Genomic DNA, 16,476 nt, shown 5'->3' on the forward strand with positions numbered 1-16,476 from the left:
GTCCGGTCCCTTGTGCAGACTGATTCACCTTTTATTGGACTTATTTGAATATTATAAAGCAATGGACAGGTTTCACTCTGCTGCTGTAATTTTACTCTACAATTGCAAAACAGTCACCTCAACATTCTAGCATTTTAAAGAAATTGAATCATATTAAACCTCAAACCCTCACTCTGTAGCGAAGACAAATAAAAAATGTCATGTTCCACCCAGAGCTCTCAACATTTTATTTCTAAATACACCACATTCTCACAGACAGAACTGCTGAGCTCCAGGGCCAGACTCATTGGTCTTACATGATTTTTATGATCTCTATATATATATATATATATATATTTGAGCATTTTTTAATTAAGAACTGAGAACACTTAAAAAGAGAGTCTGCTGCTAGTAGTTAGGAGGTAGAGATCTGTCCTGCTCCATCCTGTGAATAAACCTATCAAGTAAAAGATCAGTGTCTTTTTCATACATCACCATTTGGATCCATTTAACAGCATAGACCAGATATTCCTTCAAAAACCTTTTCCCCATTCATACATTATTTTTAAAAAATACCTCTCATTATTGCTGTAGTTGCAGACCAACACACGTATCTTGGTCCAATGTAAAATATTTATACACCATTAGTACTTTGCTGCCTCTGCCATCTAATTGAGGGGTTTAAGATATTAAATCAATTTGATAACTCCTCTCTATTTAACTTATTTCCGCCGTTGAAGATTCCAGAACAAGGGAGCATAACCTTAAAATTAGAACTAGACTGCTAAGGAGGGATGTCCGGTTGCATTTCTTCATTAAGGGAATGGAAATGTGACAGGAAGAGGCCATTCAGCCCTTCAAGCCTGTTACACCATTAAATGAGATCATGGCTGATCTCCATCCACTTGCCTTGGCTCCATATTCTTTTATTAGCTTGTCCAGCAAAAATCTACGCTTGTCAATTTATCATTTTAATAATTTAAAATCTATTAAAAACAACTTATATTTATCTAGCACCTTTAACATAATGAAACATCTCAAGGCCGTTCACGGGATCATTATAAAACCAAGTATGACAGCAAGCCACCTAAGGAGGTATTAGGTCAGATGAGTAAAACCTTGGTCAAAGAGGTAGGTTTTAAGGAGTGTCTCAAAGGACGAAAGTGAGGTAGAGTGCTGCAGGGATGTAGGGAGGATATTTCAGAGCTAGGGGCCTAGGCAACTGAAGGCATGGCTACCAATGGTAGAGCAATTAAAACTGGGGATGCACAAGAGGCCAGAATTAGAGGAGCACAGATATCTCTGAGGATTGTGGAGCTGGAGGAGAAAGGGAAGGGCAAGGAATGGGAAGACTTAAAAACAATGAGAAGAATTATGAAATCAAGATATTGCTTGCCTGGAAGTGAATGTAGGACAAGGGTGGTAGGGGAACAGGTCTTGCTATGAGTTAAGACACAGGCAGCAGAGTTTTGGACAACCTCAAGTTTATAGAGGGTAGGATGTGGAAGACCCACCAGGAGTGCATTGGAATAGTTGAGTCTAGGGGTAACAAAGGCATGAATGTGGGTTTCAGCAGCAGACGGGCTGAGGCAGAGGTGAAGTTAGGTGATATTGTGGAAATGGAAATAGGCGCTCAGTGATGGCAGATGAGATCGGAGGCTCATCTCGGAATGAAATTTAACACCAAGGCTGTGAACAGACTGGCTCAATCTCTGACTGCCGACAGGAAGAGTCACCAGGGAATGGAGTTTGGAGTGGGAACCTAAAACAATGGCTTTAGATTTTCCAATGCAGTAAAGTCCTGCCATTCGCAGGATTGCACTCCTATGAAACCTAACAAATGGCAAAATCACAAACGACGAACGTACTTTACAATGGGAGTCAATTTAATAGATTCCAGCCATCCTAAAATTTTACATGTTTAGAGGATCAAAGGCAATAAAAACTGTTTTTGGTAAATTTAAAGAGAAATTTACTGGATAAATTGATAAATGAAATGATAAACAAGAAAAATGTAAAATTAGTCACACTTAGTTCTTTAATCGAGAGTGGAGGTGGACTAGATCAGGAATTAAATTGCAGTACAAGGAACACCCACGTGCAAACAGCAACAGGCAATGCACGTGCAGTGCGCACTTTCTACTGCAGGAAATACGTCATGGACACCTTTTTTAACATCATTTAGGTGAGGGTTTTTTGCCTTTTTTCAGCATTTTCTAAAGTTGGTTTCTATTTATTATGTTTAAAACTGTGGATAAATGAACTGATGTACAATGGCTTTGCATGGATAAGCGAATTTGCAAAAGAGGAAGTCACGAATGGCGGGACTTTACTGTATTTAATTGGAGGAAATTTATGCTCGTCTAGTACTGGATGTCAGATAAACAATCTGATAATTTAGCAACAGTGGAGAAGTCAAGAGAGGTGATTGTGAGGTAGAGCTGGATATCAGTATACAACTAAAGCTGTGGCTTCAGGTGATGTCACCAAGCGGCAGCATGTAGATGCGAACAAGAAGGGGAGCAAGGATCAATTCTTGGTGGGCACCAGGGATAATGGTGTGGAATCAGGAAGATAAGTCATTGCAGGTAATTCTCTGGCTATGATGAGATACAGAAGAATGGAATGAGAAAGAACAGTCCCATACAGTTGGACAACAGTGGAGAGGTGCTGGAAAAGGATGATGTGGTCAGCCATGTCAAAGGCTGTAGACAAATTGAGAAGGATGAGAAGGGAAAGTTTATCTTTTTCACAGTCACGTAGGATGTTACTTGTGATTTTGATAAGAACAGTTTCAATAATGTGGTGAAACCTGATTGGAGGGTTTCAAAATCGAGTTCCAGGAAAGATGGGAATGAATTTGGGAGGAAACAACACATTAAAAGGCTTTGGAGATGAAAGGGAGGTTTGGAGTAGGACGGTAGTTTGCAAGGATGGTGGGGTCAAAGGTTGTATTTTTGAAGAAGGGGGTGATGGCAACAGATTTAACATAGAGAGGGGCAACATCTAAAGAGAGAGAGCCATTTACAATATCGGCTAACATGGGGGCCAGGAGAGTAATAGTTTTTATTAGGGGCTAGAATGTCAAAGGTGGAGATGAGGATGTGGTTGGGTAAATCAGCAGCTGCAGAAATCTTGTGGTGAAAAGAGGACAAAATGCTAGATAATTGGAATTAATTGGGGGATTTGTTTTCCCCCCGGGACAGTTACTGAAGGAGGAAGGGTTGGGGAGTGGATGGGGGGGTGAGGATGGTGAGTGATACAATGAAGTGATCAGAAATGGCCTTATCTGTGATTGAAACAATTGGGACTAGCAAGACCATGTGAGATGACTAAGTCAAAAGGGGTGGCCATGAAATGGGTTGCAGAGTTTACATGGAGGGAGAGATTTAGGGAAGATAAGTGGGCTGTGAACTTAGAGGAGAGAGAATATGGAGCTAGCAACTGAACTGGCATTAACTAAGATAGCATCTACTACTTTTTGTGGGAGAGAGTTCCACTCTTCTACCATCCTCTGAATAAAGGAGAGCAACCTAACTTTCCTGAATGGCCTGTGGCGATTTTAAGGTTGTGCTCCTTGTCCTAGCTTCCCCCACCAACAAAATATTTCTCTCTATCCACCCTATCTATCCATTTCAAAATCTAAAAATCTCAATCCATATCACTCTTTCACTTACTATATTCAAAGGAGTACAAACCTAGTTGTTTCGTCTCATAATCTAACCCTTGGGAGCTCTGGTAACATGCTGGTGGATCTCTCAGCACTGCCTTTCACCACATAAATACTTGGATCAAAAATTTTTGGTCCAAAATGGATGACCTCAGACTTACTTGCTTTGAAATCCATCTGCCTACTCAACTATCAACATCTCTTCATAATTTTATGTTTCCATCTACAATATTTACTATGCTATTAATCCTTATGCCATCGGCAAACTTTGATACCTGGCTCTCTTTTGCATTACCTACGTCATTAATAAATATAGTGAATAGTTGAACCTTAGCACAAGTCCTTATGTACTAGTACTTCCAATTCCAGTACATTCCCATTATCCTACTCTCTGTCTTCTACTATCTCACCAGATCAACATCCACAATTCGCCTTTAATTCCAGTAGCTTTAATTTTAGTTAACAGTCTCTTATGTAGAACCTTCTCAAATGCTTTTGGGAAGTTCATATAAACTACATTTATCTGTCCATTTCTTCAGTTCTGGAACCCTCTACCACAAAAAGCTGTTGAAGCTAGGTCATCTGAAAATTTCAAAACCAATATTTTTGTAAGGCAAAGTATTAAGGGATACTGAACCAAGGTGGGTTGATAGAGTCAAGAAACAGATCAGCCATAATTTCAGCGAATGGCAAAGCAGACTCAAGGAGCTGAATGGGCAATTCCTGTTCTTATGTGTCACATCGCTGAGCCTTTTTATTGGAAAGATGGAATCCATCCCAAAATTTCCTCTTTCTTGAAAGGGAAGCATTTAATATAACTCCAAGGGCAGAATTTCCCGTGCCCACTGGCGTCGTGGTGAGTGTACAGTAATATTGCGTAGCACTGGCAAAGGTCGCCTGTTGGACTTCGAGGTTGAAGCTCCGCGCATTAATGTGAGGGCACAAGCAAGTCGCATTTTCCCGGCTGGCTGACAGTGCGGTGCCGGGGCAAGGGCTGCACTGTGGTTGAGGCAAGTTGGGGGCAGGGGAGGCTAGGGCTGCACTGTGGTTGATGGTATTGCACAAACACGTGCTGGGGGAGAAGAGGCCAAGCATTATAAAGTGACCATTCCTCCGCAGCTGAGGGGGTTCAGGCACAGCCACATTGACTTGCCTGGAGTCAGGCCTCTAGCTTATCTGCCTACTCAAGTAATGCAGAGGCATGAAAGTGCCACCAAGTGCTCCAGAGCTTTTCACCCCTCAGGCACAGACTGAAAACAAATGAGTATTTTAGTGGACTGCAGAACAATTGGACAACGACACACGTTGTACAATCTCCTTGCGAAAGTTGGCCACTGGTGGAGATGCTCATAGCCCCTTGCAATGTTGTCATTCAGGTTTGGACTAGTCTCCCCGATGGTTCAAGCTAACAGTGCAGTTTTGCAGTGCAGGTTAGGAGAATGTGCGCGCCTGAGCTGAGAGCACAGTCCAATGGGCGAAGCTGCCACTAATCGGTCAGTTGGAGTGGGGCTGAGTTGGATGGGCTCTTGGGCAGCCATGGAGCGCACTAAACTCTGGCCATCCAAATCGTGGCTAGCACTCTCTGGGATGCGTTAAGAGGTCTTCAGACTTAACCAAGAGAGGTTCTTAGTACACCCATGCTAGCCCACACATCTCTCTCTTTCATCCTGCAGGAGGACAACATCAGGAGCGTGGTGACCAACTGTATGCATCACGGCTTACAGAGAGCGGGGACGAAGGAGGAGAAGAGAACGACAGAGACACTTGGCTGGGCAGAGGGTAGAGCAACACCCTCAGGAACGAGTGGCGGCTGGGGCTCTCGCACATGCCATTGAAGAGCCACAGCAAGCCGTTGCTGGTCGGTGCCTAGCTAGACCCAGGGTCTATAGACGCTGCCTTTCATTCCTATAGATGACCGAGAACCAGTGTAGCCGAAGACTGTGCATGTCCAGGGAACTAGTTAGTCACATCTGCCACCTGCTGCAGGATTTGGCACCATGGGGACATAGAGGGCATCCACTGCCAACAGCCATGAAAGTGACCATGGTTCTTAATTTTTACACCAGTGGCTCCTTTCAGGGCTCCATATGTGACCTCTCTGGGATATTGCAGCCTCCACCCACAAATGCACCATGAGATCATGGACACCATCTTCGCGAAGGTACATAACTTTGTGCATTTCACCCAGAACTGGGAAAGCCAGGAGGCAAGAGCATTGGAATTTGCCCAGACTTCAGGTTTCCCACAGGTGCATTGTGCCATCGACTGCACTTGTGTGGTGCTAGATCTCCATGGCAACAAGCAGTCAACTATGTGAACCGCAAGAGCTTCCACTCGCCGAGTGTTCAGCTGGTGTGTGACCACCACAAACGCATCCTGCAGGTCTACGCATGGTTTCCAGGGAGTGTTCACGACTCCTAAATTCCCAGTAGGTCTCAGATCCTCAACGTCTCCCAGGGTCCACAGAGACTGCAGGGATGGCCCCTCGGGGACAAGGACTCCCCCGCAGAGGATGTGGCTGATGACATCTGTGCAGTGGCATCAGACTGCAGCAGAGTGAAGGTATAATGAGGTTCATGCTGCAACTCACAACTTGGTGGAGCAAACCATCGGGATGCTGAAAATGAGGTTCTGGTGGAGCCCTGAAATACAGTCCACAGAGGGTGCCACGCATCGTCGTCACCTGCTGTTCCCTTTACAACCTGGCGCTGCAACAGGAGAGGAACTGGCTGAAGAGGAGATGGAGGAGCTGAACGTCTCCTCCAATGGAGGTGGATGTCAACGGGGGTGAGGGTGAGGAGGTCCTCGAAGATGGGGATGGTGGACATGAGGCCCTCACACTGGCCAGACAAGGAGGGCATGCTCAGGAGGCTCTCATCGTTGCTAGATTTGTGGAGGGTGATGATGACATGCAGTGAGGAGACATCATAGATCCTCACATTGAATCTGTGAACGTTTGAGTCCAATCTGGCTGATGGCAGTGCACATATCCTATGTGATAAGGCTCCTGTCATGGAGACGCAGCAGAGGCCCTAATAGTTGCTCGATTGCATAAGCAGTGCAAGACCGATGTCCTGGACCAAGGTCTCCAAGGTGGCTGCCTTCCTAACAGTGTTGGCCTTGGTGTTTTGCATGCCGGAGCAGACAGACTCCTCCATTTACAATCTGAGGAGTGTAGTGGACATTCCTTCCTGATATTCCCGAGCTTGCCTTTGCAGCTCTTGCAACTGAGATATGACTGAGTTCAGTGATTTGTCATCTCACTCGGACTCAGCAGATTTCTGGCCTCCAGCAGTCCTCTAAGTTCCGGACATCAGGATAGTCCCTGCCGCTGCCTGCTGCGGATCAGACAGTGTGATGCATTCACCAGATTGTAATTCCGAGGTGTCTCTAGAGTTAGGTCCCACCGAGGTGTGTCTCTGCGCTGGGGGAGGGTGTGGGTGAGCGCTGTGATGGGTTTTCAATGAGGGTGCCTTAAGATTCTTCTTCCGAGGTGTCTTCAGGGCTTGATTGGAGGCCCTGGGTCAAGGACTCCCTCAGCTGTTTCCCAGGTGTGCCTGTGAAAGCAAGGAGAGAAAATTAGCGCACAGTAGTGGCCTGTGAAACAGGAGACATCGCTCACAGCATGGTTGATTCATGGATGTTGCACTGCTAGATTCTCACTCGCTCAAGCACCACCGACCTTATTGTCAGCACAGGAACGGTCCAGATCTTTGCCGACCAGCTGAATGGCTCTATTTTCAAAGTCTGCGAGGACCTTGATGTTGGACATTCCTCCACCAGTCTGCGAACTCTCTCTCTCGTTGTATGCCAGCTTGTCCTGCACAAATATGGATGGAGAAAGTTTAAGCGGGACGCTTGCCTGCCAGATGATATGCATGCCTGGCATGTGTGGGTGGCGAGTGGTCCCATGGACGGGATGAGGACTATAAAAGTGTGTGAGAGAGAGTGAATGGTGATGTCCCTTGAACTGGCAGTGAGAGAGATCCCTGTGGATGTGTGATGCGTTTGAGTGTGTGAGAGTTGAGTGATCAGAAGAGTGACTTACCCTGGTGGAAAGGAGATCATCATTCATTCTCTTGTGGTGCTGGGTGGCTTTCCTCTTTTGAAAAGTGTTGGCACTGACCACTGCTGCCACTGCCTCCCAAGCTGGATTGGTAATGTTGCTGGCCCTCCTGTGGTCAGAGCAGGGGTAGAGGACGTCACGGCGGGCCTCCTAAAGGCACTCAAGGGAGGCAATACTAAACCGGGGGCTGTCTCCTTGCCTTTGAGGGCCATGTCTTCTTTGCAGCAGTCATGGGTTGGAAGCACAGAGATGTGCGCGCTGCTGCACTTTAAATATGGTGCCTGATGTGAGGAAGCGGCGAGGTGACAGCATGGCAGGCGAATGAGAGCCTGCTCCCCATCGAAACAGTGCATTTCTTGGGAATACATAATTAATGAGACAGAATTAGGGCAATACGGCGTGAAAAGCCGCCAGTGCAGTTGGCGAGTAAAACGTTCTCCTTCCTGCCCGCTACCGCACTTAGGGTGGAATCATCTCAGATTTTCACTAAGTAATTGCTGCCAAATACACAAATGGCTTACCAGAAAATGTTATACTCAGATCAGATTGCTGTTGTAACAATATCAAAGACATTTGGTCTTTTGCGCTTCTGTGTTTCAATGGTCAAGTCTGAAGTACAGGTACCAGATATTTTGCGGTTTTCTCTTTCAGATTGTTATTAATTAAAATAATAAATTACCACAAGTATGCTGATAAAAGATCTTACAATGTCAACAAAACAGAAAAGTTAATATGTATAAAATACAATTAGATTTTATTCAGAAAGCTCCAACTACATCAGGATTGTGCGTAAAGCTAAATTGAAACCATATTGTTTAGATATTCAGTCATAAATCATCCTTTAACATAAGCAGTTGAACTACAATCAGCTTTTATTCACACACCCATCTCCTACCAGTACAGATGTAGTCAAGTGGTCCATGAATAATATACTTTAAAATTTTACATAGTCACTCAGTTTTTAATAAATGTATTGACAATAATAATCATAAAGCTGGTAATGTCTATGCTCGGCAATAGAACACTTTCCTGGTTTAATCAACATTAAACATTTCCAGACTAAGTGCTAACAAAGTGCCCAACAATAAATCCACGAAAGAAAGCCCTGTCTGTACAAGTGCAGAGATGGAGACTTCAATTTCCCAGAATAGCAATCCTTACAATCTCAGTGATATTTCCGATGTAGTTCCAGCTAATGCTAAACTTATTGTTGCAAAATTCACTGTTAATTTAATGTAAAGAATGTTAACAGAGTGAGGAAATTTTCACTACATCAGTTAGGCTTAGGTTCAGTAGTCTCAGGTGAAGTGCTGTGTGATAACTTCCTGAGCTACCTGGTTCTCTTTTCCTGCTCCCCAAAGAGCTTGTTATAGTACTTTAACAAAAGCACTCAATAGTAAACTGAAAATTTGAGCATGTTGCTGAAAAAGATAGCACAAAAGTTGCTTTTGCCAATAGTTAATAAGAATCCATGGAAGTCATGAAAACCTCTTGATTTCAGTGTTGTTCAATGATTGCAAAACCACTTCTTGAGCATTAATCAAAACAATGCTATCAGAACAATCACATTACATAAGCACCATAATTAGAGCTTCATATAAAAATAAAATGTACAGGCATTTTTATCATCCCTAATTACTTGCTTACCTTTATTACAAAACTGGAAAGTGTGTTGCTAATATTGCCAGGGCTGCACTTAAAACTGAACTGTTTATCCAGGTTGCCATCAGGATCACGTCGTGCAAAGTCAGCAAGTCCTGTTCGGTCTGCCATGGCTACCTTCTGGAATACAGTGCAAGTCATTCCAGTGAAGCCATTAGCCTTCACAACAGAAGCTTCCATTGCAATGTTTGGAGAATACTGTAGAGACATTAATCATGTTGTTAGAATGCATATCTACATAATTATCAACATTTATTTAGGGGAAAAAAAACTACAAACAAGGACATGTGTTTTATATCTTTAATAATGAAACTCGATTTAGCAAAAAATAATACTGACAATGGTTCAAAGATGCACAGCAGGAGAATTACATCTTCATTTTACAGGTACTAAAATGTTAACAGCTGCAAAATATTTTAAAGCTCTGTTCTTACTGTGGAATAAACAAGGGCTCCACTTGCTAGCCTGTAAGTAGCAATGCGTTGTAAACACTGAACAATTCGAGTGCAGGCCTTTGCTTCCCACTGAGCCATCCAAAGGACATGTTCATCTGCTAACATGATGTTACTAGCAATATCCACCATGACATCCCCAAGCTAAAACAAATAAATACATTTTAAAAAGTCAATGTAATCATTATAAAAAATGCAATCCTTTGACAGAAAATAATGCATCATTAAACAGTGTAGATTATTAAAACCAAAGTTTGATCAAAACTGACAAATCAACAATCTTTGGAAACAAAATACAAACACTGCCATTATTTTTGTTGAAAATATTGAGTACTGTCATGTTGCATTTTCTTCCACAAATGGAATGCTTATAGAATAGCTGATAATGTTTAACATTCTAATGTCAAAAAAATGCAATGCAATCTTTACAATGCTGTACAGATTACAAAAATTCCATTCAATATATGTCCCTATGAGGTTTCAAAACATAATCCAAACCAAGCAAAGCAAATGGAGTGCTTTGATTTCACAGGTGACTCCATTTAAACCAAATGCAACATTAATCTGTCAATTACAAACCTCTGTTGTCTGTCAGCCAGTTGCACAAGCAGAATATTTAACTTGTCTCTAGCTGAAATTAAACACAAGTACCTTATGCTCCCATCCAACACTACCCTTCCAACAAATAATCTGATTATATTTTTACAGTTCTGAATTCATAACTCATTTGCAAGTTGTGGATTTCAACTGGTTTAGGGCTACACCAACCCATGTATGGAAATCACCAAAGTATGTGATACTAGTTCCCAAGCAAATACCTCCACAGTCCACAGCCATGCACTAGTTTGATTGGCATGCTCTTAAATGTGCAAATAGTTTTGTTAACGAGTTTACTAATGGATAACAAAAATTTGTAATAAGAATTGCATCATATCCCTGTAGAAGCCTGCATATTTAAGTCCAATGCTCATGTTTTTCAGTGTACTGTAGTAGATTTTAAAGCAATGGATACAGATTCACAAAGAACAATGCTTCCAGACAAACATCCTCAACTTTAATCACTCACTCGAACAAATTCTCAACATCATGGTACAACATTTTCTACTAACTTGCTCTCTAATTTAAATCAATTAAAATCCATTACTTGGGATTTTCCAGCATTTTTGTGAGATTTTACTTTGCTATTTGCCTCCTCTCATTTTTTTTTTAAACTTATCTAATTATTCTCCCATGTTCCAACCCAATTCTTTATATGTTGTCCTCTGGTACCCTGACCAATATTTTTCCTTCAATCAACATCACAAAAACAGATTACCTGATCATTATTACATTGCTGTTTGCAGGAGCTGTGTGCAAATTGGCTGCCATGTTTCCTACATCACAACAGTGACTACAGGTCAAAACGTAGTTCATTGGCTATAAAGTGCTTTGAAGACATCAGGTAGCCATGAAAAATGCAATATAAATGTAAATTTTGTTTTAGTTTAGGTGTTGTAAGCAGTCTTTAACTGTGGCTCTTCTTCTATTTAGGTTGTTCATCTAGGCTCAATGGGTAGCATCAAAGCCTGTTTACCATGCCTCTTGTATGTGTAAGCCCCACTCCAGAGGCTTGATCACACAATTTAGGCTGATATTTTTGTGCATTACTGAGGGAGTGCTGCACTATTAGAGGTGCTGCCTTTCCAACGAAGTGTTAAACCGAGACCCCATCCATCCTCTCAAGTGGGCGTGAAGAATTCCATGGCACTGTTTGAAGACAAGTAGGAGAGTTCTCTTCGTATCTTGAACCGTATATATCCTTCATCAACAGCTAAAATTAGATGATCTGGTCCCCTACTTAATTGCTGTTTACAGGATCTTGCTGTGCACAACTTGACTGCTACATTTCCTCCATTGTACATTATACTACACTTCAAAAAGTGCTTAGTTGGCTGTAAGCTGCTTGGGAAATTCTGAAACAGTGTTAGGTGCTATACAGATGCAAGTTCTTTCTTGGGTTTCATTTATATCATTAACTATTCTGCTTTACCTTCCATGCCTTGAGTGGCTTTGTCTACTATCTCTTTTATCCAGTTCCCTAAATTCTTTATTATTAATAACTGTCTAGCTGAAAACTAAATGTATGTATTTAGCAGCAATTACTTATAATGTATTAAATAGTTCATTTCCAAGAAAGAGGAAATTCTAGATGGATTCCATTTTTCCAATAAAAAGGCTCAATGATGTGACATATAGGAACAGGAGTAGGCCATTCAGCTCCTTGAGCCTGCTTTGCCATTCAGTGAGGGACGAAGGAAACAAACTGCCATTGCAGCTATGTTTCTAATATGAAAAATAAAAATTCAGGTACTATGTTAGATTGTAATTGTGGTTTCATTTAGGAAGCAGAAACCACGACCACTGATATGATAGATAGGACAGGATTTTTCAGATGACAGGATTTCCCGCACCACCAACTGAAGAATCAGTGGAGAGCGCATCTCCACTGATACTGGCTGCCCTGCAGCCATTTAACATTCGTCAGGGTGTTAATTGGCTAAGGGTGAGACTTCCATTCCCATCAAGTCACACCTTAGAGAGCTGCAGGCCAATCAGATGGCTGGCAATTCTGTAATCTCAGCAGCACCAGGTTCGAGCAGTAACCACTGCTGGCACTACAGCCAGTCCCTGAAGAGGAGGTGGCTATGGAGGTCTGACTGAACGCAAGTCCAGTTACCAGCCTAGCTGGCAGGACCCAATGAGGGGAGAGAGGAGGCTGGGCATGTTTCGATGTTGGAGAGGGGGCTGGTCTGACCTTTTTTTTTGGGGGGGGGGGGGGGGGGCGGGGGGAAGAAAGGGTGCTGCCCACGAGCACAAGGGACCCCCAACCGAGGTTAGCACCTCCCCACCACCCAACCCCCACCACCACCCCCCACGCCACCCATTCCCCCTCTAGCCTTTGCCCTGCAGCAGCCTGTGCAGCTAAAGCTGCCAGGCTACCTGCTTGACATGGGCCTCCCCTACTGTGGGTAAAATAGCGGTAGAGGTGGGATGAGGCACTTGAGTGCCCATCAATTGGCCACTTAATGGCCTTAATAGGTCCAGGGGCAGGTGGATGACCCAATGCCTCAACCACTCCGCCCCATAAAATGGGAGCAAGGTTAGGGGCAGGCGGGTAGGTGGTAGGCAGGCCACGTGCTTGATTTGAACCTGCTGACGAGGGACCAGAAAATTCCACCAATGGAATGGAATATAAAAAAGCAATCCAGATCAATAAGTCACTCCTTTCATGCATCATATTCAATTTGTGCACTTGTAGATCCTACTGCTCTAATTAAATTGCGCACTAAGGTTCTGAAGAATTTCTCACCAACCCAAATAGGTAATCAAATGAAAATGAATAATTATCCCTTTATCCGATTGCCATCATCAATGACAAAGAAATTTATCATGCATTAAATAGTTAACTTGTTTGAGAAATTGATCACAAAACTCAGTGAAAAGAAAACTAGTTAACTCAATGGCAAATAATCATATTTTTGAACATGTTAGCAGATGCTACCTGTTGATTAACTGCAATCACAACTAGTAATAGAGATCCACAACTTTCATAACAAATCAGTCTGCCTGTACGAAAAACAAAACCAGATTTCACAGCTATAAATGCTTAAAATAATTTTATCGTCCTTAGCTACTATGACTATTACAATAAGCATTTAAACAGGTCATTGTTCTTGGAAATGATTAAGAAAAACTGAAAGGCTGCCTTACATTGCTGAGCTGACTAAAACACAAAGTAAACATAAACCACATTTCATTCAGATGCCGCTGATCAATAGAATACAATCTAAACTACTCTGCTTGATGATTTACGTTTCTATTCACTGAAACCAATGCATAATCAAATAGTTTATATGGAACTGATCCATTTTAAGGGTTTCAAACTCTCTGTCATTTAATGACACTACTTTCAATGCTTTATTTTCTGCAATTCATTGTATACATTCAAGATGGTTTTACATTTAAATGAATCATCTTGTAGGTTTGGCTAAATTGCAACTATTGTTTCACATGACAAAAAGAAGGGTGACATCGTAAGCAGTGTGGATAAAAGCATAAAGTTACAAAGGGATATTAATAGATTAACTGAATGGGCCAAACAGTAGCAAATGAATTTCGATATAGGCAAGTGTATGGTTACCCACTTTGGATCTAAAGAGAAAGAGTATTAAAAGATGAAAAGCTAGAAGTGGAGGTCGAGAGAGACTGGAGTCCATGTACATAGATTATTAAAATGTCATGAACAGGCATAAAAAATAAACAAAAAGTTAATGGAAAGCTGACCATTATGCCTAGAGGACTAGAATACAAGGGGTTAGAAGTCATCTCCAGCTATGCAAAGCCCTTGTTAGAGTATACCTGGAGAACTGTGTCAATCCTGGACACCAGACATCAAGAATGATATATTGGCCATGGAGGGGGTTCAGCATAGATCTACCAGAATGATACCTGGAGCCCAAGGGTTAATTTTGAGGAGAGTTTTTTTAAAAAATCCGTTCTTGGGGTGCGGATGTCGTTGGCAAGGCCCATCCCTAATTGCCCTTGTGAAAGTGGTTGTTTCAACTATTTACTGCAATCCGTGAGATGGAGGTACATACATCATGCTATTAAGGGATGGAGTTCCAGGATTTTAGCTCAGAAATACATCACCATTCCTTCATCATTGCTAAGTAAAGATGGAGAGAGACTTGGAGCAGAGCTTGCAGGTGCTGGTGTTCCCACATGCCTGCTGTCCATGTTCTTCAGGTGATTGGGGGGTTGGAAGGTGCTGTCAAAGAAACCTTGACAAGTTGCAGTGCATCTTGTAAATGGTACAGAATTTTTTGTTCACACATGATTTACTTGTGTGCAGTGACTGAAAACGCATCTTGTCAGGCGCAGTAGTTTAGATGGTATTCTAATGATCAGTGGTGTCTCAATGAAATGCGGTTCATGTTTACTTCAAACTCCAGTCAACTCAGTAATACAAGGCAGTTTTTTGTAGATCATAGTTCTGAAATCATTGTTTAAATACATATTGTAATCCAACAGGAAATGTCATATTTTAAAATAATTTTATCACCATTTGAGCCATTTAATTTCAGAAATTTAATTTAACTTTTCATCGAGGTAGTCCATTACAAAAACTGGAAATCTTACTAGTTGCATTTGCTAACCAACTTATCTAATGGACATCAGTACCATCTACTAAGGTGTTTGTGAATATAACATTATTCCCAATTAAATTAATTAGTTTTGTGATCCATTTCTCAAACAACCCAAATATTAAATGAATGATAAATATCTTGTCAATTGTAATGGCAACTGGGTATAAGAATAGTTATTAATTTTTATTTGATTACCTATGTGGATCAGTGAGAAATTATTCAAAAAGTTCCCATAGGTGATTCTTGTTTTTGGTCTTGCCATGGAATGCCTGTATTGTTTGGAGCTGCACTTATTCAGACAGGTGGACAATATGCCGTCCATATTTATGGCTTATAAATGGTGGAAAGGCTTTGGGTAGTCAGGAGCTGTAGAATACTCAGCTCCAAACCTGCTCTTCTAGCCACAGTATGCAGGTAGCTGCTTCAATTAGGTTTCCAATCAATGATAACCCTAGGGTGTTGATAATGGGTATACAGTGATGACAGACACTATTAAATATTAAGGGAGATGGTTTGACTCTTTGCTGAAGATGATCATTGAAACTCTTTTGAGTTAAAAACAGTCACAGATTGCAACTCTTTCGAGTACAATCACAGTTCTTGGTTTCCGGGAGTGGGACATGAACCCACAACCCTTTGATTCAAAGGCAAGGGATGATCATTGAAACTCTTTCGAGTTATCAACAGTCACAGATTGCAACTCTTTCGAGTACAATCACAGTTCTTGGTTTCCGGGAGTGGGACATGAACCCACAACCCTTTGATTCAAAGGCGAGGGATGATCATTGAAACTCTTTCGAGTTATCAACAGTCACAGATTGCAACTCTTTCGAGTACAATCACAGTTCTTGGTTTCCGGGAGTGGGACACGAACCCACAACCCTCTGATTCAAAGGCGAGGGATGATCATTGAATATACACAACACACAACTGCCTGGCAATCATCAGCCAATCAACCATCCTCAGCTGCTTCATCAACAGCCTTCCTTCCATCACAAGGTCAAATGTTCACTGATGATTGCACAATGTCAGCACCATTTGCAACTCCTCAGATATTGAAACAGTCTGTGCTAATATGCATAAAGACCTGAACAACATTCAGGCTTGGTCTGATAAGTGGCAAGTGACATTCATACCTCAAGTGTCAGGCAATGATTATCTCTAACAAGAGAGAACCTAACCATCTCCCCATGACATTCAGTAGCATTACCATCAATGAATCCCTCACTAACATTCACTCCTTCCACCACCGACATACAGTAGCAGCAGTGTGTACCATCTACAAGATGCACTGCAGCAACTCACCAAGGCTCCTTCAACGGCACCTTCCAAACCCACGACCACTACCATCTAGAAGGACAAGAGCAGCAGATGCTTGGGAACAATACCATCTGTAAGCTCCCCTCCAAGCCACACACTACCCTGACTTGGAACTATATTGTTGTTCCTTCACTGTCGCAG

At 42.2% G+C, this 16,476-nt stretch overlaps 1 protein-coding gene across 1 annotated transcript in view; it reads right to left on the reverse strand.

Annotated features, from left to right (window-relative positions):
- adgra3 (adhesion G protein-coupled receptor A3) overlaps positions 1-16,476 on the reverse strand; it is a 250,405-nt gene that overhangs the window by 47,790 nt on the left and 186,139 nt on the right. Inside the window, exons 11-12 of the mRNA XM_078545705.1 lie at positions 9,812-9,973; positions 9,363-9,575 (exon numbers count right to left, since the gene is read on the reverse strand). Coding sequence (XP_078401831.1) covers positions 9,363-9,575; positions 9,812-9,973 — 375 coding nt within the window. The remainder of the gene's footprint in view (positions 1-9,362; positions 9,576-9,811; positions 9,974-16,476) is intronic.

Source organism: Cetorhinus maximus, chromosome 1, assembly GCF_964194155.1.
Source record: "Cetorhinus maximus chromosome 1, sCetMax3.hap1.1, whole genome shotgun sequence".
In the NCBI taxonomy this organism is placed as follows: domain Eukaryota; kingdom Metazoa; phylum Chordata; class Chondrichthyes; order Lamniformes; family Cetorhinidae; genus Cetorhinus; species Cetorhinus maximus.